This window comes from Podarcis tiliguerta (genome assembly GCF_965153285.1).
Source record: "Podarcis tiliguerta genome assembly, chromosome: 8".
Taxonomy (NCBI): Eukaryota; Metazoa; Chordata; class Lepidosauria; order Squamata; family Lacertidae; genus Podarcis; species Podarcis tiliguerta.
Window position 1 is genome coordinate 56,732,171 of NC_139541.1, and position 24,413 is coordinate 56,756,583.

Sequence of the window (24,413 nt, forward strand, 5' to 3'; positions counted from 1 at the left end):
AATTGTGTGGCGGAATTTCACTTGGGCAAAATTTAAGCCATGGGACTGCACCCCAGGAGTGGGCCCACTGACAAGAGCCCCCTAGACCTGGTGTGGTGAGGAGGCAGGATCACTGGGGGAGGGGGGTCACAGAGAGTCCTTTCCCCAGAGTCCCTCCAAAACCTAGAGTCAACACTGTTCTCTTCAGACTAAACCTAGGAGAAATCTGAGGAGACTCAAACCATTTTACAAAGGGTATCCCATAAATACCATAACCGAGACTGTGGTTTGGCAAAAGAAAAAACTGAGCAGAATCTGGAGATGGAAGGGAGATGTGAGGGATTTCAAAGGAAGTCTGAAGACTTTTGATAAGACTTACAAAAGCATTCAGGGGTAAGTGTGTGTAAATTCCTATATGCAATAGTTGGTCCAGCCTGAGATGGGCAGGGAAAAGTTTGGTTATCGGAAAGGATGAGGAGAAGGAGGAGGAGGAGGAGGAGGAAGAAAACACATAGTGGAGCAGTTGTAGGTGGCTAGTTACTGATTGGCCACTGTGTGAATAGGATGTTGGATGCCTTTGGATGCTTTTGGCTCTTCTTGTGAACTTGGGACCTCCTCCTGTGCTCCCCCTACTGAGGAAAACATGAGGAAGGGTCCAAAATTGGTGCCCTCCCCCATCCGCAGACTGGAAACTTGGCTGTGATTCCTGAAAGACCTACTCCCTGCCTTGCAGGCGTTTTCCCACCTGGGCTGGGAAGGAAAGGCCCTGACTGACTCCTGTTAGGATATTTCCGTTCCACCTTAAAAGGGAGCAGGCTTTGTGAGTCACAGAGTCTGCGTATTTCCTGTTCACAGGAAGTTTATGTTTTGTCTATCGTTTTCGTTTCTCTCTGTGTGTCTGAGACACTGAAGCAGGCAGTCATGTTTTCTTTGTTCTGATCAACACTGAATAAACTTGTAAATAATGCTCTTCTGAGTGCATCTTTCGCTGTGCATTATCTGCTCATAGAGCGTACATCAGCTCTGGAATGTGGCAAGCTATTTCTGGAGCTTGTGTCGCTAATTGCTGATACTGCGTGTCTACGGGAGATCAATGGACGTCCGGAGACGACGTGGAGTCATGATGGACTTTGTCTCCCTGGCAGTATCCCAACAACTCCATCTACAAAAACTGAGGCTGCTGAACATTATCTTGGGCTGGGGTGTTGCTTAGGGGTTTTTTAGTGAGGGTGGGTTTGTTGCTGTTGTCACTGTTATTTATTTATTTTTGTATCTTTATTTTGTATCTTACGATTTATGTGGAAATTGTTCAACTTGGTTGTGTGCTTTTTGATGTTTTGTTTATTGCTTATGCCTATTTTTATTATGTTTGTACTTACGTAATTCTTAATATGTTGCATGCTGCCTTGAGCATGGTTTTAACCTTGGAAAGGTGGCATACAAATGAAATGACTGACTGATTGATTGATTGATTGATTGAATCGGCATAGTCCATTTCACAGCATCATTCTGCTGCATGTGTAGATCCATTCAGAGGCTAAACAACCAATGATTTCTGGATATCGAGACATTGTAAATTAACATTTTGTATTAAAGACATATGGCCGTCTCCAACTACGTTGGTACTCAGAGTGGACCCATTGAAATTGCCATCAGTGGGTCTACTCTGCATAGGACTAACATTGAATACAACCCACAGGGGACAAGCCAACCAAAGTTGTTGTTGTTGTTGTTGTTTAGTCGTTTAGTCGTGTCCGACTCTTTGTGACCCCATGGGCCAGAGCACGCCAGACACTCTTGTCTTCCACTGCCTCCGGCAGTTTGGTCAAACTCATGCTGGTAGCTTCGAGAGCACTGTCCAACCATCTCGTCCTCTGTCATCCCCTTCTCCTTGTGCCCTCCATCTTTCCCAACATCAGGGTCTTTTCCAGGGAGTCTTCTCTTCTCATGAGGTGGCCAAAGTATTGGAGCCTCAGCTTCACAATCTGTCCTTCCAGTGAGCACTCGGGGCTGATTTCCTTCCAACCAAAGTTAGTTATATGGAAATTCATCAGGTTTCAGTGGGGAAGTTAATTTTAGTAGCTGTGAGATGAGCCTGCCCAGAGGGGGACAGAGCAGGGCAGCAGCAGGGTCGGGATAGTTTTTGGTTGTTGATGCCATGGCTACAAACCTTGTGCTCCCCAGGTTCACCCCACCCCAGCTCAGCAAGTAGGAACATTGTTGCAAACAGGGAACCCCTGCCTCTCCAACACCATTCCTCATGTGCCACGACTGGTTACTGGAATAATAACGGAGTTTACAGCAGGTTCTTTCCTGAGCTGGCAAAATCAGTCCTCCAAAGTGCAGTCGCAGCCTTGCTAACCATCCCGACACACCCCAAAAATATTTCTATCCTGTTTTCTGGACACTGGCACACATCTTGCCCCTCTTGGAACAAATAACTCCCCTCTGCACACACCAGTTTCTTCTTGTGTGTGAAGTTTCATCCAAGGTACAGGCCAGGAGCAAAATTGGGCCTGGGGAAAGTCAGCCAAAAATGAGTCGGGGACACTTGGTCTTCCTTCACTCGGCTCTTCCCTGTCATAATGGACCTTCTTCCAGAAGACTCGTCATTCCAGAGGCTGGGGTTGTAAGCAGGGTTTCCACTGAGAGCAAATAAAAAAGAAGAAAAGAGGAGACACTAATTTGAACTACAAACAATTCTGCAAAATATCCTGTCAGCTCATCCCTTAGCACCAGAAGGCTCCCATAATTGCTTCACATCAAGGAGTCCACAGAAGCTGTGCAACGCTAAACCACGATTCCCTGAAAGCAGCTTTCCAGATGTAGCAGCTAATCTGGGCTCTACTCATTACACACACACTCCGCCACACAACCACCACACGCTTATCGCTGCAGCCAGTGGATATTGCTGAAAATGACATTTTGATGCAAATTTGGGCAAAACAGGACTGAAATTTTGCAACCACCTCAAAGGGCTTTGAAAGGATGGGTAGCATGCCTTGAGGTTGTACAGAACAATCGTGCACCCCTAATTTAGCACCACTTAGGGTAAGAAGTAGCCAACCTGGTGCCCTCCAAATGGGAGTGCTGGGAGTTGGAGTCCAAGAACATCTGGAGGGCATTATGTTGGCTACCCTGACTTAGATCCTGACTATGTGGTACAGTCATCACTTGGAAAGTCGTGTTAAATAGCCAGGCTCTGAGTGTTGAATTCTGATGCTCTTCCTGAAGCAGACAGAGAAAGCTGGAGGGAATCCTAGTCTGCTTATCTTATCTCCCCTTTAGTAGCTAATATTACCACTGGGTTGGGAAGGGGAGGAGCAGGGATAATTAGCTGCTGAGATAGAAGGTGGGTCTTTTGTTGTTCCAATGAAATGGCAGACATGTTGACCCTTCTCTTTTCTCAAGGGGCCCTTGCTGACATCTGCTCCCTCTCTCTTCTAGGTGCAGCATTCCCAGCAGTGCCTGCCTGGGCTACCAAAGACCCACCATGTGGGGAACCCCTTTTTCCATCTTGTGCTTGTTTGGCATCGTCTTTGGCACCAGCAGAGGAGGGAAATTGCTTGCTCCTCAGGAAGGTAAGAGAACCGTCATGGCCGACACAGACGGCCAGTTCCTTAATGGGATGTAGATGGATCACTAAGATTGTGTTGCGCGATACACGTCAGAGAAATCCACAGAAATGGATCCTGGTGTTTGGAATGAATGTTGGGTTTCAGGTGTCTGCATCCTTTGCGGAGGCAGTTTGGCTTTGTACACGCTTTCCCTTTTCACATCTTACAGTAAGTGAAGTCAGGATTCTACTGGAAATAATGTGTAACTTTTAATGAACTAAAGCTGAGCCCTACCGTTAATTAAAGTGCCAGCGAAGCAAACTGAAAAACATCCAACTGAAAGAGTTGCAGCAGTTCTCAGCATTAATTAATTCAAGTTTCAGGGTTGAATATATGCAAATCCTTTTGGCACTAAAGAATGGTTCCAAAACTATGACACCAACTAAAGATGGGATCCAAATCGTTTTGATGATTACTGTGGCTAATTCACGCAACACTGTGTGAGGTGGCAATGTCTTTTAGGGCTGCCTTTCCCCCTTAATTTTCTTAACATACTGTTATAGGTTGGGGGTGGTGTCAGTCTGGATGATGCCCATGAGTCCCTTCCAACCTGTGATTATATGACCGTGAGGTTACAATCTACAAGAGGAAACCTGGTTAACTTTTGTTAAGGTTATGGTCTCAGCTGGCCTGTTAAGTGCTGCCATTTACTAGTCCAAAGAGGTTGCCATAGAGACAAATGGGAGTAACACCCCCTCACCTCACCTAGTTGGAAGAGACATCACCTTGTAAGGTAGCAGCAGTACAATGGCCAGAGATTTGTATGTGAGTTTTGGCTGATGCCAAAGACTGAGGCTTGTCTTGCTTGGTGCTGGTCCCAAGAGCTTGGGGCTTCCCTGTAACCCTAATGGGGAAGCAAGATCTGTTGGGGTGTTGATGCTGAGATCCCCTCCAGCCTATGGTCAGGTTGTATATATGTGTAAATGAAACCATATATCCTAAAGACACTACAGTCTCCATTAACTTTTCATTCCAAGGAGATGGAACCCTGGGGAAAGCACAGGAACCCCTGAAATCTCTTGCTGCCTGGTAATTGAGGTGTGAGCAACAATACAATGGTTTGGTGTCAAGGATGAAGGTGGCCTTGGGGCAAGAACTTGGTTATCCACCCCATTATCACATATGGAATCAAGCCCCTGCTTCAAAGAGCTTACACTTTAAAATTCAGCACCAGGGAATCAACAGAAGAAAGAGAGGAAGGTGAGGCAGAGGAAGAATATGCAAAACATCAGGCTGCTCCGCTGATAATGTTATAGATTGATAGGTGCTAGAATTCAATTAAGGTTTGGGGATGTCAAAGCTAATTTCCTTAGAGATGATAACTAGACTCATGTGTATTTAAGGTAGAATAATTGAATCAGGGATCTCAAGGGTCATATAGTCCAATTTCTGGGTGTGTATTTAAGCTGTGTGATATTCTGTTAATCCTTTAATTAGCATGTGTGAAGGCTCATTAAGTCAGACCCAGTGTACTGGATTGTGTGTCCGACATTCTTAATCCTGTGAAATCAACATGGGTTCAAAGGCAATGGAGTCAGCCTTTGAGGTGAGAGTCTGGGGGTGTAAGCACAGCAAAAGCATCATAGAACTAGGTGTGGGAATACAGATGAGTGGGGCCTCTCTCTGTGTTACAGAATACCAGGGCTTAGGTTAGCAAGGTTAGAGCAGGTGGGATGTGACTGTTCTCAGGAAAAGGCAAGCTGCAGGGCAAGGCTGCTACTGCCTTTGTAAGAGGCTGGCCCCTCATGGGACGGGATGCTCAGAACCCCCTTCATTAGGCACAGGTTGTATATATGTTCAAATAAACCATATATCATAAAGACACCACAGACTCTGCTGTGCCCCATTGTCCAATAGGGGACACAGATCCTGGTAAGCATACCTGGTACCCCTGGAATCTTGCACCACTCAGAGATTGGGGTGGCGTGTAACAATATGTAAAATAATAAACGGAGGGAAAATGCTCCTGAGCATGTGGAAAGGGCCTCTTTGTCACCACTGGCTAACTTCAGCTTCACAGTTGCTACTGCACTTGTGCACACTGCTGACCATCCTGTAAAACTGGTGCATGGGTCAGCCTCCAGCAAGAGGAAGTGCAGGGCCTTGTGTGTGTTTTCTACTGCTCGCAAGCCTGGTGCTGCCTGCCACAAACATCTGAGAGGCAATCTTGTCCCCAGGTGTGAAGGTCCTTGCAGTGACCTCCGGATCAATCCCAGGCTGAAAACACTGTGATTTCTGCACCACCTCCACAATTGTGCGGGACTCTGGAGGGCAAAATTCAGCTGTGAAAGGCAAGATAAACCTCGGCTCGTTGCTGAATTAATCTGCTGGCATCTCCGACTGACGGATAGAAGTGCTCCAAGGTGCATGTTCAGCAACAATTTGCTGTGACTGATAGCTGCCTTCATCGCTCCTGGCATTTTGCTGCAGGCGGCCTCTTGAGACTTTCGTGGGCTGTCCATGCAGCAATATGAAACGGACTCCAGCACCCCGCCTGGGTTATCATAACTGGATGTGCATATCTGTCCATTCAGTTCAGATCTCCAATTCGGTCTCCATTCCTGGGGAGCTGCTATATCTAGCCAGAGAAAGGCCAACTTTAGCATCGTGGAGCGATGGGTGGTGGCGGGGGAGGAAGGCACTCTGCTTCTCCATGGCTTGGGGGCCAAAAGTGCATGTTTGCCACAAAATTGGCTTCTTTGCAGTAGAAAAATGTAGAAACCCCAAATATAGGTAAATATTAAAGAAGGGAATGATAGCTTGATGGAGAAGGGACTCCAACTCGCTAGTGCCAGAGGATAATGCATACAGAAGGTACTGCGTCCAAATGCCAGGATCTCTGGGGTTGTTGTTGTTTTAAAAAAATGATTTGGTAGCAGGTGATGTAAAAGACCAATAATTGTAGGCAGTAATGGGCAAAAAGCACAAATAATCTAGCCAGGTATTGGGAGCTTCCTATGTTTCAAAAGTGTAGATTCTTTCTCTCTCTGACATACAAGGGAAACAGTGGCAGGATTTCTACCCCACTCTGGACCCCTCCAAACCAGATATGCTTTTTGTGAGTTTATCCTGCAACAGGTCATTGATGGAACAATTGTGCAGTAAGTGCTCTGGAGGCTTCTCCACTATAATAGATCCAGTAAGAAATGCCCTGTATGGGAACAACTTATGCTCAACAAATGTGTTGAGAGGTGTGTGCGTGCATGTGTGCAAACTCGCATGTGGGGGTGCTGAACTGAGTCTTTGACCTGGGTGAAAGAAAGCCTAGATTCACCCCTGAGTGGTGGAATGTCCTTCATGGGATGTTTTTAAACTCTACTATTCTATTATCCTATGACCTGAGTGCAACAGCAGCACTCTCTTGCATTTTCCAGCAACTGGTCTTCGGGGATACAGTATTTTGTCTCCAAAACCAGAGGCCTCCTACATGCATAGCACTTGCTCTACCACGGAGCTATATAGACTTTCTCCGGAGTTGGAAGAGGGAGTGGCTCAGAGGAATGTAAGAAAGAAAAGGAAAGCAGGGAGAGAGAAAGGGGGAATTGGCAGGAGGGAGAGGTACAAATGAGCAGGAGCTGGAGGGCAACTTTTACATATGGATTGTTTAAAAAGAACAGAATCTTTGGTTGCAGGCCAGCTAAATCTCAACTGGGGGGGGGCGTGTCTGTTGTGCAAACACTGATGGGCGTGGAATTAACACACGATGCATTACCGAAAAACTATTGTTGGATTAAAGGATGGTTCAATTACTCCCTGACAGTCTTCTGCACAAAAACTGCCTGCAAGATATCTTGAGCTGAAGGACTGCTGAGAGGATTTGACAGATCAAACATGAGTCACCTTTTCCTTCACACCTCCTCCCTCCCTCTCTCATAATTTTTAAATGTGCCTGGTACTCAGTGAGCAGATACCCCTACCTCCTTCCTGGTCTTATTTACAGTGCTGGTAATACACACGGCACTTTGTACCATAAGTAAAACTGACAATCCTCAGTCCCCAAGGAGCCTACAGTCTAAAATTCCCACTAAGTTTACCCAGTGGGGGCTTCTGCAACTCCAACACTAAGTGCATTTTCCAGGGACAGTCCCAGAATTACAAAAGCCATTGTGGCTTCTGATTTGATCCCAGAATGTCCCAATTTCCCCCGCCAGCACTGAACTCAGGGAGGAGGTCATAAGCCAGCACTTGTCCTCAGTGGCAGTGGCAGCCACGGCTGTGAGGAGGCATCCCGTTGCCTCTGCCTGCCAGCCTCCTCCCTTGGGCAGGTTGTAGCAGCACTGGAGAGTGGGAGAGGAGGTAGAGAGGCTGCAATCGCTGGAGAGGCCCAGCCCTGCAAGGCCACTCTGGGCAGGATGAAAGGGGGAACGGAGCAGAGCGCAAGAAGTCTTGATTTTTATTTTTTTTAAAGGTTTTATGCATCTGTGTCTAATCTTGCCCATTTCTAAAATTTATTCACAGTCATACCTCATGTTGCATCTGCTTCAGGTTACATCTTTTCAAGTTGCGTCCCTCAGCAACCTGGAAGCACCGGAACTGTTACTTCCACATTTCACTGCTTGCGCATGCGCAGAAGAGCTAAATCATGCTTCATGCATGCACAGAAGTGCTAAATTGCGCCGGCGCAGCGCTTCTGGATGCGAATGCTTCGAGTTGTGGACATGCCTCCAGGATGGATTATGTCCGCAACTCAAGGTTCCACTGTATTGGTGGGTGGGTGTTTTTTTGTAAATCTACCAAAGAATAAAATACAATGAAATGAAATGAAATCAGGATTAAGGGGTTTTCTCAGGACGGTGGGCATGTCTGCTGGTGTAGCAGCGGTGGCACTTGCCCTTCTTCCAATAGGAAATGCTGTGCAGCATGGGGGAGAGAAATGGGGGTCAGTGGGGGAAGGGAATGAGAAATGTCCTTATTTCCATCTGATGAATGTTAGAGGGAATGTAAGTGGAGGGCAGGGAGAACTGGTGCCCAGACATACTGGCAGAGTGGTAAGCAGGGAGACAAGCAGTAGATGGAGCCAAAGCCAATGGCAGGCAGAACCAATTCATTGGCATGTATAGCTATGCAGCTCCCGCAGGGTCAAACGAGAAGAGGAGAGCAGCGATAGCATAGGAATAACCCTGCAAGGCCCTTTGAGACTCCAGACACAGAGCCTGCTGCAATCGGAGGCAATCTGTTCTGGTTCCTTGGGCACAGAGTGCTTCATTTATGCATCTGTCTTTGTTCAGTGGCAGATGCACTTATTCCGAGCACATCTGTGGATCCCGCTAGCTTTGTTTCAAGTCTTGGGGCCGGGCGGGGAGGGGGGGGGAGTTGCTTTCCTTTGCTGGATAAAGGAGGGGGTGGAGAATGTAACATCTTCCATGGTGGCTCCAGACAACAGGGTTTTTTGTTTTCATTTATTGCAGAATGTTTTAATCTAGTTGGCAGTCCCTCTCTCCCAGCCCGACCCCTTTCCCCAACTGAAGCTATGAATTTCAGCTGGATCGCTGGTCTTTCCTGCACAATATTGTCTACTCCTGCCTGGCAGTGGCTATTATCATAATGTGAAAAGAGCCCTGCTGGAGCGGACCAAAGGCCTACCTCATTCAGCATCTTGCTTTCCCAGTGGCCAACCAGATGCTTGAGGGATTTTTGCAAGCCAGACCTGAGGACAGCAGCATGTTCCTCCTCGTTGACCCCAGCAACAGGCATTCAGAAGCATTACTGCCTCTGGTGACGGAGGCAGGGCCTAGCCATTATAGTTAATGGCCATTGATAGCCTAAGCCTCCATGAATTTGTCTTGTAGAGCCATCCAAGTTGGTGGCCGCTGGCCATCACTACATATTGCGGCAGAATATTCCATAGTTTAACTCTGTGCTATGTGAAGAAGTCTTTCCTTTTATCTCTCCTGAATCTCCCAGCATTCAGCTTCATTGTGTGGCCTCTGGTTCTAGTACAGTGGTACCTCTGGTTGCAAACGGGATCCGTTCTTGAGCCCCGTTCGCATCATGAGCAGAACGCAACCCGTGTCTGCATGCGCGCGGGTTGTGATTCGCTGCTTCTGCGCATGCACATGATGTCATTCTGAGCGTCTGCGCATGCACGAGTGGCAAAACCTGGAAGTAACCCGTTCCATTACTTCCGGGTCACCGTGGGACGCAACCTGAAAAGATGTAACCTAAACCGAGCATAGCAAGAGATTTGACTGTATTATGAAAGAGAGAGAGAGACAGAGAGAGACAGAGAAAGAGACAGAGGAAGTGGGGGGGGGGGGAATTTTCCCTATCCTTTCTTCACCCCATGTATATGTACCTTTTAGTCTCCTTTTAGTCAGTCTTTCTTCTTAAAAAAGACGCAAATGTTGTAGCCTTTCCTCGGAGGGAAGTTGTTTGAACTCCTTGTTTTGATCATGAACATACAAAAAGCCTGCTGGATCAGGCTAGTGGCCCATCTTGCCCAGGATCCTGTTCTCACAGTGGCCAACCGGATGCCAGTGGGAAACCCACAAGCAGGATTTGAGCCCCTCCTGTGGCTTCCAGTAACTGTTATTGAGAAAGATTGCTGCCTCCAGCTGTGGAGGCAGAGCAGAGCCATCAGGGCTCGCAGTCATTAATAGCCTTCTCCTCCTCCATGAATTTGCCCAGTCCTCTTTTAAAGCCATTCCAGTAGCCATCACTGCCTCCTGTGGGGGCAAGTTCCATATTTTAACTATGTGCTGCCCATTTTTTGGTCCTTTCCCAATCTCCTTTTTGAGGTGAGGTGATCAGAACTGTACGCAGGATCCCAAGTGTGGCCTTGATGTAAATTTGCACCTTGGCATTCATTTCCAGCATTCCAGGCTGAGAAAGGTCTTTCCCCAGCGCTGCTACTTGAGATCCTTGTAACTGGAGTTGCTGGCAGCTGAACCTGGGCTCCATTTCTGCTCTGCTGAGGCCCTTATTTATTCTGTCTCTTCCATTGCCTCTCTTGCACTGAAGGCTGCGCCCCTTTTAAAGATTTGCTTCACTCTGCCAAGTGCCTGAGGTGACATTTCCGGGCTTAGGTTCAGCGGTGGCTATAGAAACCATTTCCAACCAAATGGGACCTTATAAATGGATGTTCTGTGTCACAAATAGGACAAAGCCTGGAGATACATCTGCAGTTGCTTATTGGTTCTATTTTTGGAGCTGAAGATACTTTGCTGCCAGACCCAGACATTTTGCTTCCTGGGGTGGAGCAGCAAATTGTGCCCCCACCTCCATCAAGGTAGTCTACTCCAGAGTCAGATAATGCCAGTCATGTGTGCCTCCTCCCACCCCAGCTGTCAAAACACAATAACAGCAACACACTAAGTTACCAACCATTGGCTGCCCTTTCACCTCAGACCAGTTGCCTAATGACAGGGCCGGCTCTTTTCCTGTATTTCAGGCCCAAATAGAATACAATAGAGCAGGATACAGTTCATGAGCAACCAGAATGACCTAAGAGAACCCCATGGATAGAACTGTTGCCCTGTATCATAGCTTCCTGCCTGGATGGGCTCATTCCTGCTCTATCTATTTGTCCAATGTTCACATATTCTGGTAGTGAGCATAATATATTGAGGCAATTAAACTATTCAGGTTAACACTGTGCTGCCTCGAACATACTGCCTGTCTCTGGCAGGGGCAGAATTTGGGTCCTCCACTGGCTAGCAATGCAGCCTCTCCCTTACCTGCTTACACTGATGATGTCCAGAGTTCATCTGCGCTCCCTCCAACTTTCACATGCTCTCCTTTCATTCGTCTGTGATGCATTAAACAGAAACATTCCGTCTTCCTGACTTATGAGCTTGTTTTTCCCAGTTATTGGCTAAGCACATGGTAAATAGCAGACTCCTCTCGTACGCTCACTGCCCCAATGTTCTTGATCGTTTTCCTCTTCTCCTGTTTTGAGTTATCATGGCAGCTGCCACCATTGGCAAAAAAAGAAGGGCTCAGTGCCTATAGATTATGTGGGGGTGTAACTCTGGACAGCAGGAAAGAAAATGCCCCTTGAAATTTAAAGAGGCAGTTAAGATCTCCCTTGCAAAAGGCAGGCTTTGGGGAAATTGTGGGTAGGTGGGTGTTCTTGATTTCATTCTGCCTTACTATGGTTTTATGATGGCATTTATAGTGTTTATTTATTTTAAGAAAATGTATCCTGATTGGAGAATCTGGTTGAAGCTATCAATTGCCTGAATCAAATAAGTCAACATAATGCCATGATGTGAAGCCACAATTTGTTCTTGGCGTATAAAGTGTGGCTTGTTCTAACTATGGTTTAGCATTATGTACAAACTCAACAGCCTGGTTTAACCATAGTTTGTTTGTCCTTGACTCCACCCCACCCGCTCACTAAGCCACAGAGGCAATAGCAGGTGGGGGGGAAACAAGCTTTGGATATTCCAACTGTGGCTCGTTTTGTCTTTTGTCAGATGACTCATGTTTTGTTGAACAAACTATGGCTAAAACAAACTATGTGTTTATGTGTTACATGCAAGCATAACCAGTAGCTAGGAACAAGCAAGGCACTTGGGAAAGGCACCTTCAGTTTTTCTAGCTCTGCTACAGATTACCCATTGTGATCTTGGTCAAGTTACTTAAGATGCCATAGAAAAATGTACTGTCATTATCCTGTGTGTTCTGCCTGTCTGTGCTCACCTGTTCCTCACTCCCTTTGCTCACTGGTGCTCTTCCTTGGGGCCAGAAGGACAGCTATTAGAGTCAGGGGAGTTTGGTGGTCAACACTGGGCCTTGTTGAACACCTGACAAGACCACTTTTGGCATCAGAGGGTCCCTATATCTACCGGTAAATATCACAGAGCATGTTATCTACACTGCATAACAGTTGTTTGGCTCCTCCATGGACAGTGAAAAATTCAAAGCAGTCATTTTGGAGAAAAGCAGCATGGAGAACTAGCCACCTGCAATGGCCAGAAGATTTTGCCTGTTGCTGTTTCAAGTTAGTATGCAAACTGGACCCTTCCACCCCTCGCCAGCTGTGGCCAGATGTAGCTCCCCTTCCCGACTCTTCTTTCAAGCCTCGTTCATATTATTGAAACTCTGTTGACTTCCTTGGAAATTCCTCAGACGTTGCGTCAGAACATGAATAACTTCTTTGAATCTCACTTCTGACAAAATCAGGAGACAACTTGTAGATGTGGGGAATCCCGCCACCAAACACTCCATCTTGAGACGCTTTAAAAGCTTTTATTCACTCTTTCTGTCACATTGCTTTGTATTGATTTGAACCATTTCTCCCTTGCCTTCTGCCTGGAGGTGTTTGGGTGGCAGCTAACAGCTTCCCTCTCAAAGTCACTGTGGATTTTTGCTGAAGGCCAAATGGTTGTGATGATGGCTCTTTATCTAGAACGTTCGGCGCTCTCCTTTTGCTGCACAGAAAGTGCCCCAAATGATCTCCCAAGGGCATCCTATGGCCCACGCTAGCACATTGACTTCCCCTTCCCATTGTTGTTTAAATAGTCCTAGCAGGAAGATGTTAAGCAGATGTTGTAGCCTGGACCTCAGAAGGGCCCTCAGGAGCAGTTTTTCAGGAGCTGTGATGTCTCTTTATAGACACACGCTTCAGTGAACCATGGCCACAGCTGCACACTGGCTGTGATGATGCAGCTCAAGCCAACACTCCAGGGAATGCCGCAGTTCCGAGATCATTCATCAGGGAGGAGTCAGTTTCTGACTTTGCAGCTCTCTGGTATGACACCAAAGAACATTAAAGAGAGCTCATCCTAATTTCAGCATCCTAACCCTAATTCCAAGAAAAGTCAACCAGATGAATTGAAAGAGGGGTGAATCTGGCAAATTTCTCTCTATTTCTAATTTTTCCAGTCCTGAAGTCAGTTTGCCACATTTCTGCACCACTAGAAATCCATCAGCTTTTTAGTGTGCATTGTTCCTAGTTTTTACATAGTTCTATGCTCTAATAGACACATGGAGGGGGCTTGCAGGACTGCATTGCAAAATGGGTGTGGTGCAGATTTATGGTTTACACATTGCTTTGAGAAATGTGAATTGGGTAGATTCACATTAAAATAGGGAGTAAACCAAATTTCTCCTCCATCCCCATCTCAGGGTGAAAAAGCAGCGGTACCCCCCTCTTGTTTTCATTGGTGTAATGTCTTCAAAGGTACACTGCCTCTGATTGAGGAAGTTTCATTTAGATGACCTGGCTAACCATGAGCGTGCCTAATTGTGAGCTTCCCTTTTAAAACAATGCCAGTGTCCACAGACACATCCTGTGGCAGTGAGTTCCATAAGCCAGCTGGGCTTTGTGTAGAAGTCCTGTGTTCCTCCTTATTTTATTGTTAAATGTATTTATATCCTGTTTTCCTCCAAAATCAGGATTCAAGGCAGCTTACAACATTTTAAAAAATCATCATAAAGTACAAAGTGATAATGACAGACTAGTTAACAACAATAGTTAAAATATATTAGAACACATTTAGTAAGATATTAACAGACTTAAGAGATAGAGGAGACTTTTCTCTCCCAGATTTGAAATTGTATTTTGAAGCAGCATGTCTTGTTTGGATACGGGATTGGATAAAATTGGAAAAAGAAGAAGAGTTAGAAGTAGAAGGACACAACAATAGATTTGGCTGGCACTCGTATTTATGGTATGGGAAAGGTAAAATACATAAAGGCTTTTCAAAATATATAATAAGAAAGTCATTAATAAGAGTGTGGGGAAAATGTAAAGATCTGTTAGAGCAGAAAACACCATGGTGGCTGTCACCCACTGAAGCATTTTCACTTAAGTCAACCAAAAAAGTAAGCTGGTTGATATATAGAGAGTTGTTAATAGAAGAAGAAGGTAAACTCAAACTAAAAGAGTACGATGAGCTGAAAGGCTATCTACAAAGTTGGTTACACCATAGACAATTAAATGAAATTTTTAAGGAAGACAATAAAAAGGGGTTTAGTTATACAATCTCCAGATTTCAAAAAGAAATAGTGGAAGAGAATGTTAAATTGTTTAAAAAAGAATGTAGTATTTTATTAGAGTGGGAAACCAAAGATAAAAAAAAAACACTTATTGGATCAGAAACACAGATATTTCTGCCAAGGGAAGAAGAGGTAAGAGTAATGCAGAAAGTACCACATCAATTTGAGGCTAAGATCTCCTGCCCTCCTGGGGCAGGTGCCAAATGACTGGCCTGGCAGAGATCATGGAAAAAGGAGTAGTGGAGAACTGGGTGGAATTAATCCTCTTCTTTGTATTTGATTACAGTGGTACCTTGGTTTACGAACTTAATGTGTTCCAGAAGTCCGTTCTTAAACCAAAGCGTTCTTAAACCAAGGCATGCTTTCCCATAGCAGTGGGGGACTCCATTTACAAATGGAACACACTCAACAGGAAGTGGAACATGTTCTTATTCCAAGGCAAAGTTCACAAACCAAAATACCTACTTTCGGGTTTGCAGCATTCTTAATCCAAGTTGTTCATAAACTAAGCTGTTCTTAAACCAAGATACCACTGTGTGTATTTATTTTCCCCAATGAATATTTAACCACTTTTACTGTGTTTATTCGACCACATATATTGTTAAGGACAATGAATGGATGGATTCAATGTCTTATTAAACATTTTCTTTGTGACTTATTGTTAACATGATCTTATTTTATATTGCTAAAGCTAGTTAAGTCTGAAACGTACTTGTACTATGTTTCAATCTTGTAAAAAAAATTGTGTAAGATACATTAAACTTAAAAAAAGAAAAGACAGGAAGGAAGGAAGAAAAAAGAGCCTAAATTGTCCATCATCCAAGCAGATCCCAAAGTGATGTTGAATAAGAACAACAATAATATGCAATAAAAGCATAACATAATCCATCACGAAACAATAAAAGCTAAAAGACAACTGCTGAAGAACAAAAAGGAGGACCAAAGATGAATGTAGCTTCTTTAAAATGCCTGGAAAAATGATGTCTTAACATGGCGCTGGGAGGACTGTGAGATCAATGCCAGGCGAATCCCTCTAGGGAAAGTAATCCAAAACTGGAGCAGTTTAGGGCTTTAAAGGTAAGCCCTTGAATTGGGCCCAGGAGCAGATAAGCAGCTGGTGAACTTATTGAAGAATTGATGTAAATGGCTTCACTTTCCTACACCAGGCAAAGTATTTTCAGCCAGATTCTGAAACGTGGAGTCACCTTCAAGGGCAGTCCTATTGTGTAACACATTTACAGTAGCCTAACTTGGAGGTTTCCAGAGCATGGATCGCTGGTGTTAAGCTATCCAGTAAGTGAACTACAATGACAGATGCTAAATGTTAAATGCTAATTTGGCATTCTGGGCGCCCCCTAACAAACCACAATTTCCAGGATGATTTTCTTTTGAAGGGGGTAGCTGTGAAGTTTAAATACGTACAAAACTGACAAGATGTTTGTTGTGTAGGTATGCTCCGGGTTTTCGCCATAGTTTATGAAGATGTATCTCTCCCTTGCAACTTCCTCACTCTCTTAACGGTAAAGGTACCCCTGACCATTAGGTCCAGTCGTGGCTGACTCTGGGGTTGCGGCGCTCATCTCGCTTTATTGGCTGAGGGAGCCAGCATACAGCTTCCAGGTCATGTGGCCAGCATGACTAAGCCACTTCTGGCGAACCAGAGCAGCGCATGGAAACGCTGTTTACCTTCCCACCATAGCAGTACCTATTTATCTACTTGCACTTGACGTGCTTTTGAACTGCTAGGTGGGCAGGAGCAGGGCCCGAGCAACAGGAGCTCACCCCGTCGTGGGGATTTGAACTGCCAGCCTTCTGATCGGCAAGCCCTAGGCTCTGTGGTTTAGACCACAGCGCCACCTGCATCCCTCTTACTTCACACTTCATTTTTCTCTTCTTAAAAAGAAAGAAGGAAAGAAAGCTGGAGTGACCCACTTTCACTTGTTTGGGGCACTCCCCATTAGTGGGATCTCCCTATCTTCCAGTTAGAGACCATCGATGTGTCATAGATAACTTGTAGGACTTTGCTCACTGAGACCAAGTTCATTCTCCATTGAGCCATGAAATGTACTGGGCAGCCTCAGGAAATGTCTGGCTCTCAGCCTAACCTACCTCATTGGGTCATTGTGAGAGTGAAATGACATGACTCCTTGTGAGGCACTTTGAGCTCCTTGGCCAAAGGGTGGAATTCATAGGCGATGAAGAAATGATTTGCCTCTCGGCAAGAATGACGCGGAAAGTTTGGAAAAAATGTGCACATCTTTTACTTATCTTTCTCAGAATAGCCACAAGAGAGATGCATCATCCCGGTTGTCATCTAATGTGGAAACTGGATAGGGATCAACCCTCGTTTTGCCAGAGGCACCTTGAAGGAGCTGAAAGATATCTGTGCGTATGCAGAGTGGAGCTTCCAGCCATGGCTTACTCTGGTGGCTGTTTTAGATCTCAGCAACATTGCAACGCATTGATAAAATCTAGAGTATTTTTTGGTGTAGTGCAAATAACTAGATAATCTTCGGGGAAAGAGAAAGCTTCACAACAGTAGCAGAAATAGTTAGGAGGGAAAGGGGAACTGGGTGGAGCATGGCATCACCAACATTTTATACACATTTATTCCTGTTCATAGAGAGATTAAAATGAGGGTTTATTGTCACCAGTGCTTTTGGGGGGGGTGCGCAGGGGTACACATACCCCCAAACATTTTGTGAATCTTTGTACTTTTGTCTATTTACTGTATTTATTTTTCCTGATTTGAACTTTAAAATGGTGATTTTCTTGAGTCAAAGTGAGAGTACCCCTAAACATTTTTTTAGAAAAAAGCACTGCTTGTCACCCTCCTTTTTAAAAAACAACAACAATCCAAACTCAGTTGACTAATTGTATGAGATTTAGGCCTGTTTACCTGAATATAAACCCTACTAAATCCAGTGGGACTTCTGAGTAGAAAGGGGATTTTCTATTAAGATTGCAGCCTTCATTAATCAATAGAAAGAGCCCCTTGTTTTGCAAGGGAAAAGGGTTGTTTCCAATTAAGTTTTACTCAGAGTAGACCCATTGAACTTAATGGGCCTATTTATTTCAACAGGTTAACTCTGAGTAGGACGAACATTGGCCACAACCCAGTGGCGTAGCATGGGGGGGTGCAGGGGGGGCCGACCGCACCGGGCGCAACATCTGGGGGTTAGGGTTAGGGGGCGCAAATCCACGGGTTAGGGGGCGCAAATCCACGGGTTAGGGGGCGCAAATTACTTGCCTTGCCCCGGGTGCTGACAACCCACGCTACACCACTGCCACAACCTATGCTTGCACAAGGCTTGTTCAGGACATTTTGTTGTGTGGGTCAGAGGGCAAGACAGTGCCTCCTCACCCCTTTCCAAGTTTTGAAGCCAGGAAGACTGGTTCCTGAATATTACTTCACTGTGGGTAATGAGCAGCATCCTGCACCACACCTGAAGAGAGCAGGCTAGTTTAGGAGATGCGGGGCAGACATTAGTCACACTGTCCGGTTCTACAACACCTCCCAATGCTCTAACACCTCCCCCTGTTCTCTAACACCTTCCCACTTATCCAGAAGCTGCCATCTGAGGCAGCTGCCTCCTGCCTAATGGTAGGACTGGCCCAGAGGTCTGCATCTTGATTCTGTTCCCCATCTGCACAATCCGTGTGCCTTGATTTTTGTCTGTGCAAGGCTCTAGTGCAACAAAGCTACCATGAAATGTGAATGGTGGGCTTACCTGCTCATCCTCATAGCCACTTTGTTGTGATGGCGTCTTGCACGCGTCTGCTTAATTTCTCTGGGGATATGTTGTACCCAAGCCAGCTTTCAGCCACAGGCTTGATGCCGGTTGGGTGGGACTGCTATGAAGAGAAAACAAGGTTTCTGGTAAATGCATATCAAAGGGCTGAGTCATTTGCTTTATACTACACTATTATTCATTGTCTTCGTTTCCGAAATAAAGTGCAACACATTGGAGTAGAAGGATCTCACATGGGGTCTTGGCAAGGCAGGACTTAGCGTCATAGCCAATATGGAGATTTCTCAACAGTTCCAAAGTTCATAGCAACACCCCCTAATTCTGTTTGTGATTATTACTCGGACGCACTTCCCTTTGTAAAACAAAAGAACAGACTAACAAGTTGCATCTTAATTTTTAATGGCAGGTTATATGGGCAGCTTTCAAATGTATTACAGTGGTACCTTGGTTTATGAACTTAATCTGTTCCTGAAGTCCGTTCTTAAACCAAAGCATTCTTAAACCAAGGCGTGCTTTCCTATAGCAGCGGGGGATTCAATTTACAAATGGAACACACTCGACAGGAAGCGAAACATGTTCTTATTCCAAGGCAAAGTTTACAAACCAAAACACCTACTTCCCGGTTTGCAGAGTTCTTAATCCAAGTTGTTCATAAACGAAGCTGTTCTTAAACCAAGGTGACACTGTACTCAATCCATGTTCAATGTCTTGCAGGCGAGAAATGTCCCCAAATGCAAAAGGAAGGTCTCCGGTTGGACCAGACTAGTGACCAATATGTAAACATAACTGGTAAGTTTGTTTTGTCTCTCCCCAAAAATTCTTCTCCTCGCTGGTCTCTGGCCACAACCTCTTTCCTCCCTAGGAATTTGCAAGGAGGCAGAGATAAATGTATCTAATCAGGACCTGTGGATCTGAGACCCAGCAGAATCAGGCAGGAAGATTCACTTAGCTGGGGGGCAGCAAAGAGAAAACAAAACAACCACAAAGTCATGCAGCCCAAGGAGTGTCCATAAAGCTGCCAGAGGATCTCTTGCAGTGTCACGGGCAGGACTGGCAAGCGTTCTGGTCTTGAAGCTGGGAAGAAAGATGGGCAGTGTAGAGAGTAACCCACAATGACCTAGCATATCATAGAATTGTAGAGTTGGAAGGGACCCTGAGGGTCATCTAGCCCAACCCTCTGCAATGCGGGAATCACAGTTAAACATTCCCTGACAGATGTCCATCCAACCTCTGTTTACAAACCTCCCATGAAGGAGAGTCCACCACCTTCTGAGGGAGTCTTAGCCTCTAGAATTTGTTGGAGCAAAAGTGCCCGTTGTCATTTTTCAATGCCTTTCCTATTTAAATAAGTGAAGTTCTCCATCCCAAGAGGCATCTGCACTTGATCTGCAATTGTTTTTACACATGCAAATGCTTCGACATTGTTTTTACAGCAATGTAATTGTTCAATATATGTTTTCTATGGTAATGTGAAAATTGCTTTGAGATCCTTCGCAGGAAGTGATTCATAAATGAAAACTAATGAAATGAAAACTAATTGATTAGTATCAAGCTCAACAGGGCTTATATAATATGCATGTGAACAAGTTAAATGTGACAGGACAAGCCCTAAGCAAATAATATTTTAAAATGTGGCATTCCAAACATAGAACTTTCAATCAACCAGGGAATAACAGACAAAAAGAAAGAAAGGAAGAAAGAAAGGATAAACTGTGTTTTTTTGTAATGCCCCACAAATCCTTTCACTTTCTACTTTCTCACATTTTCGGAGTTTAACCTGCTCCAGCAACTTGTCTGTAAAGGGAGAATGGGAACTTGGGTGTTGGTATGGGAGGCAGGACTCTCAAGCTATGCTCCTTTCTCTTCTGTTTCTTTGGCAGGATTTAATCTAATTAAAAGGTTTGCTCTGCTGAAGACCTCAGCCATTAAGAAGATCCGCAACCCCAAAGGCCCAATGATCCTGCGACTGGGCAGCACCCCTCTGGTCCGACCGACGGAGTGAGTACACCTGCTCTCGATTCCAAAAACTAGTACGGGACTGCATGTGCCTCAAGTCACCAGTGCAGTCGTTCAAGTTATTAAGCCAAGTGGGTCTTATTTATTCCCATTTAGGAACTGAGTATTCACTATTGCAGAGATAACAATAGAGCCTATTGTAAGACCCTGCTGGATCTCTGCAGACCTGCTGGATCCCTGCTGGTTCTCACAGTGGCCAACCAGATGTCTATGGGAAGCTCACAAGCAGGACCAGAATGCAACAGCTCTCTTCTCATGTGTGAATCCCAGCAACTGGTATGCAGAGGTGTACAGTCTCTGGCAATTGCGCAACAACCTTGCAACATGTGTCATGAATTCCCATATTGTGGATGGGGAACTGAGGCTGGCAGAGGCGCACAGAATGATTTGCCCCAGGCTTGGTGGGATAGTGGTAAATTTTGAACTTGCAGAAATACAGCATGGTGTAATGGTTAAGAGCGGTGGACTCGTAATCTGGTGAACCGGGTTCGCTTCCCCGCTCCTCCACATGCAGCTGCTGGGTGACCTTGGGCTAGTCACACTTCTCTGAAGTCTCTCAGCCCCACTCACCTCACAGAGTAATTGTAGTGGGGGAGGAAGGGAAAGGAGATTGTTAACCGCTTTGAGACTCCTTAAGGGGAGTGAAAGGCGGGATATCAAGTCCAAACTCCTCCTCCTCCTCCTCCTCCTCTTATTCCAGCCTTTTGAGTATGTACCTATATCTTCAAGGTATACTGTACAGTGCAAGAACTGACCATAGGGACAAATATTAGGAATAATTGGGCAGGAATAATCAGGTGCACAAATAAAAGATGAGGGGAGCACCTGGTTTGACAGCAGTACATGCGAAAAGGATCTAGACTTGCTCTCCACTGCACCTCAGAGCTTAACGTGATGCAATCTGCGTTGGGTTGAGGAGGCTCAGCTCCAGATCCCCACTTCTGAGTGGTCTGGACCGGTCAGCTTAGCCCACCTCATGGGCTTGTTGTAAGGATAAGTCAGTGGCCTGTGAGTGGGAGAACCATATCTGCCCCTTGAGCTTCTTGGATGAAGGCAAATGAGAGGCCCGTGGGCTTTCATGATGCAAGTGCTGGACTAGGCTCAGGGAGATCCAGGTTCAAATCCCCACTCAGCCATGATGCTCACCAGGTGACCTGGGGTCAGTCACCATCTCCCAGCCTAACCTTCCTCCCAAGGTTGTTGTGAGCATGAAATGGAGGTGGGGAGAGGAACCATGCATGCTGCCTTAAGCTCCTGGGAGGGAAGGCAGGATGCAAATGTAGTAAACCGAATAGTCCTTGGGGAGTGGACATCTCATTGGGGTGTGTCTTGGACAGCGTGCCCAATGGGTACCAGCCCCAAACAGAAATAAATTTACCCTGTTAACTCTATAAAAGAGCCTGCGGTCTCCCTGAGTAAGGATTGTGTGGGTGCCTCAGCCTCAGCCACAGCCTGATGGCTGGAAGGATGTTTTAATCCTAGAAAGTAAATCACAGCACAAGAGCAAAGGACTTGGGCCTTTTCCAGGGCCATTATGCAATCCCTGCACCATGTGTGTTTTCCTTCCTCCACTGAAACTTGGCAGGCAGCCTGACGGGTCTAGACGGGTAGATTGAAGCAGCTTAAGCTGTTTACTAGCTAGGCCTTTCCTTTCATCAGGACCCAGCAGCAGTGCAGAAGAAGCAGGCTTAGAAACTGGCTTCCCTCTTCTCCTGCCTCTGCATGTAGGACAGCCTTTAATGTCTAAAAGGGGAGGTGCTGCAAGGACTCATGTCCTTTCCAGGACTTGCTTCAGTTCAGGCACTGGGGCTTTTGATCCCCATGAAGTAAATCAGAAAGCACAGCTGCACTCAGTTCCCAGTTTATGGGACTGCTTTATTCTTCCTGTGCATTTTGGCACTTAAAAGTATGCAGAACGGAGAATCGCAATACACACACACACACACACACACACACACAAACCCACCAGTAAGAATTGTTTAAAATTTAAGCACTACAATACAATAAGATTAACATTTTGATAAACCTCATAAAGGTGACCTGTAACCATAATTTAAAACAGCAACATAAGTAAAACTGAAAGCAGCAGGACCTCCAATCTTCACAAATGTCAAAACACACATACACACCCACCATGTCAGTTTACACAGTAGCCTCCCTCTAACATTGAACATTGAGTGGCTTGGGCCAACAGCTCTGTAGGCAAAGCAGGACCAGCAGGAAACAAGGGCAAGACATATACATTCTCAGGGAACTCTGGAGTTTGCAGATGTACATAAAATCAGTAAAGAGGGAGAAAACATCAGTGGCATTCCCCCGCTCCCATCCAACAACAGGAAAAATCATGCATGTATGCATGTGGTTGCATGGAAGTGAATGCACACACAACACACAACTGAGCCTGAAATGAAGTCTGGAGTGGTGCTTCAGACCCTCCCTTCCTCTGTACAGCCTCCCTCCTGCCATCCTACCTCATGAGGCCTGTAGAAGGAGATGCAAGAAGCCAGAAATAACAGCTTCCCCTGGGAGGAACAGAACATTCCACTCGCCTGCAGCTGCAAGTTTGAGGAGGAAGAGGAAGAGGAGAGGAAGATTCCGCTCCAGCAGTGATGCAAATGGAAGAGCCCTGGGCACTCGGGCACATGTGCGCAGCAGCAGCAGCAAAGGCAGTAGAGAACATACTGAGAACAGAACAAAACATTTTGTTGTGCATCTGATTGTCGGGAAGATCTTCAAGTAAAAATGCTCCTGCCTGCCAGAACTCAGTCTATCTCTTTCTCTTCCACAACTGCCTAACTTATTCTCTCCACTCCCTCCCAGGCTGGGGAGTGTTTCATAGCTAGTAGCCATCGGCCATGAAAGACCATCAAGGCAACCAGAATGATCAAAGGGAAGGAGCAACTCCCCTTTGAAGAAAGGTTGCGGCATTTGAGACTTTTCAGCTCAGAGAAAAGCCGAGTTAGAGGTGGCATGATAGAAGCTTATACAATGGCGTGTGGCATGGAGAAAGTCGGTGGGGGGAGTTTTTTTTCCTCTCCCTCTCTTACAACACTAGAATTTGTGGACATCCAGTAAAGCTGAACATTAGAAGATTCAGATGAAAATACCATATTTTTCCATGTATAACACGCCCCCTTGTATAAAACACCCCCTATTTGGGGGACTCAAATTTAACAAAATGGGGAGGAATTGCAAAAAAAAAAAAAAAAATTGGGGGGAGGAATTGCAAAAAAAACCCCTCACCCACAATACCACTAGCAGCCAGTCGCCAACACAGCAACCAATCAGCAGCAGCCATTACCGCACCCACCAATTGACAGTGACCAATCCCACGACCCAACTCTAAACTCTCCATGTATAAGATGATCCAAAAATTTTCACAGTAGTTTCTAAGAAAAAAAACCTTGTGTTATACACGGAAAAGTATGGTACTACTTTACACAGCACATGTTTAAACTATGGAACTCATTCCTGTAAGAGGTAGCAATGGTCACCACCTTGGATGGCTTTAAAAGAGAATTGGACAAATTCATGCTGGAGTGGGCTATTGATGGCTACTATGCTCTCTGCCTCCATGGCTGGAGGCTTCTGAACACCAGTTGCTGGAAACCACATCAGGAGAGAGTTCACCTGTGCTTGAATCCTGCTTGTGGATTTCCCACAGTAATGTGGTTGGCCACAGTGAGAACAGGATGCTGGATTTCAGGGGCCATTGGCCTGATCCAGCAGGCTCTTCCTATTTTCTTTGGTAAAGTTTACTTAAGCCACCATGTTTGGGTCTTCAGTGCCCACTAAAGAAGTATTTTCAACAAAACGAAAAGCCAAGAGGAAAAGAGCAGAGGATGATCGCAACACTAATTCAAGCACCTTGGGGTTCCTGACACAGTTTTCCCTGCAACCACTAAGCCAGAGCATCTGCCCCACCCACGCTTGGAAAATGTGGCATGGCAGAAAAGAGGCTAGTGACTGCGTAGATCCCGATGGTGCCACCAACATCCAACACAAATATATTCCAGCATGTATGATGGTACTTTGCTTTAATGCTCATTCAGACACCTGGAATTCAGCCTTCAGGGAAGGAGGCTCTGCTACAAAGGATTTGAGG

At 45.6% G+C, this 24,413-nt stretch overlaps 1 protein-coding gene and 1 long non-coding RNA gene across 10 annotated transcripts in view; one reads left to right on the forward strand and one right to left on the reverse strand.

Annotated features, from left to right (window-relative positions):
* COL16A1 (collagen type XVI alpha 1 chain) overlaps positions 1 to 24,413 on the forward strand; it is a 123,672-nt gene that overhangs the window by 4,115 nt on the left and 95,144 nt on the right. For all 9 annotated transcript variants that reach the window (XM_083453071.1, XM_083453070.1, XM_083453073.1 and 6 more), the window contains exons 2-4: positions 3,427 to 3,560; positions 19,007 to 19,081; positions 20,173 to 20,290. In XM_083453071.1, the coding sequence (XP_083309197.1) occupies positions 3,473 to 3,560; positions 19,007 to 19,081; positions 20,173 to 20,290 (281 nt within the window). In that variant the 5' untranslated portion in view covers positions 3,427 to 3,472. The remainder of the gene's footprint in view (positions 1 to 3,426; positions 3,561 to 19,006; positions 19,082 to 20,172; positions 20,291 to 24,413) is intronic.
* On the reverse strand, positions 1,550 to 22,844 carry LOC310683339. The gene is made up of 3 exons (XR_014514377.1): positions 22,780 to 22,844; positions 18,272 to 18,395; positions 1,550 to 2,624 (listed from the first exon to the last, which is right to left on the reverse strand). It is a non-coding gene; the product is annotated as an uncharacterized lncRNA (long non-coding RNA).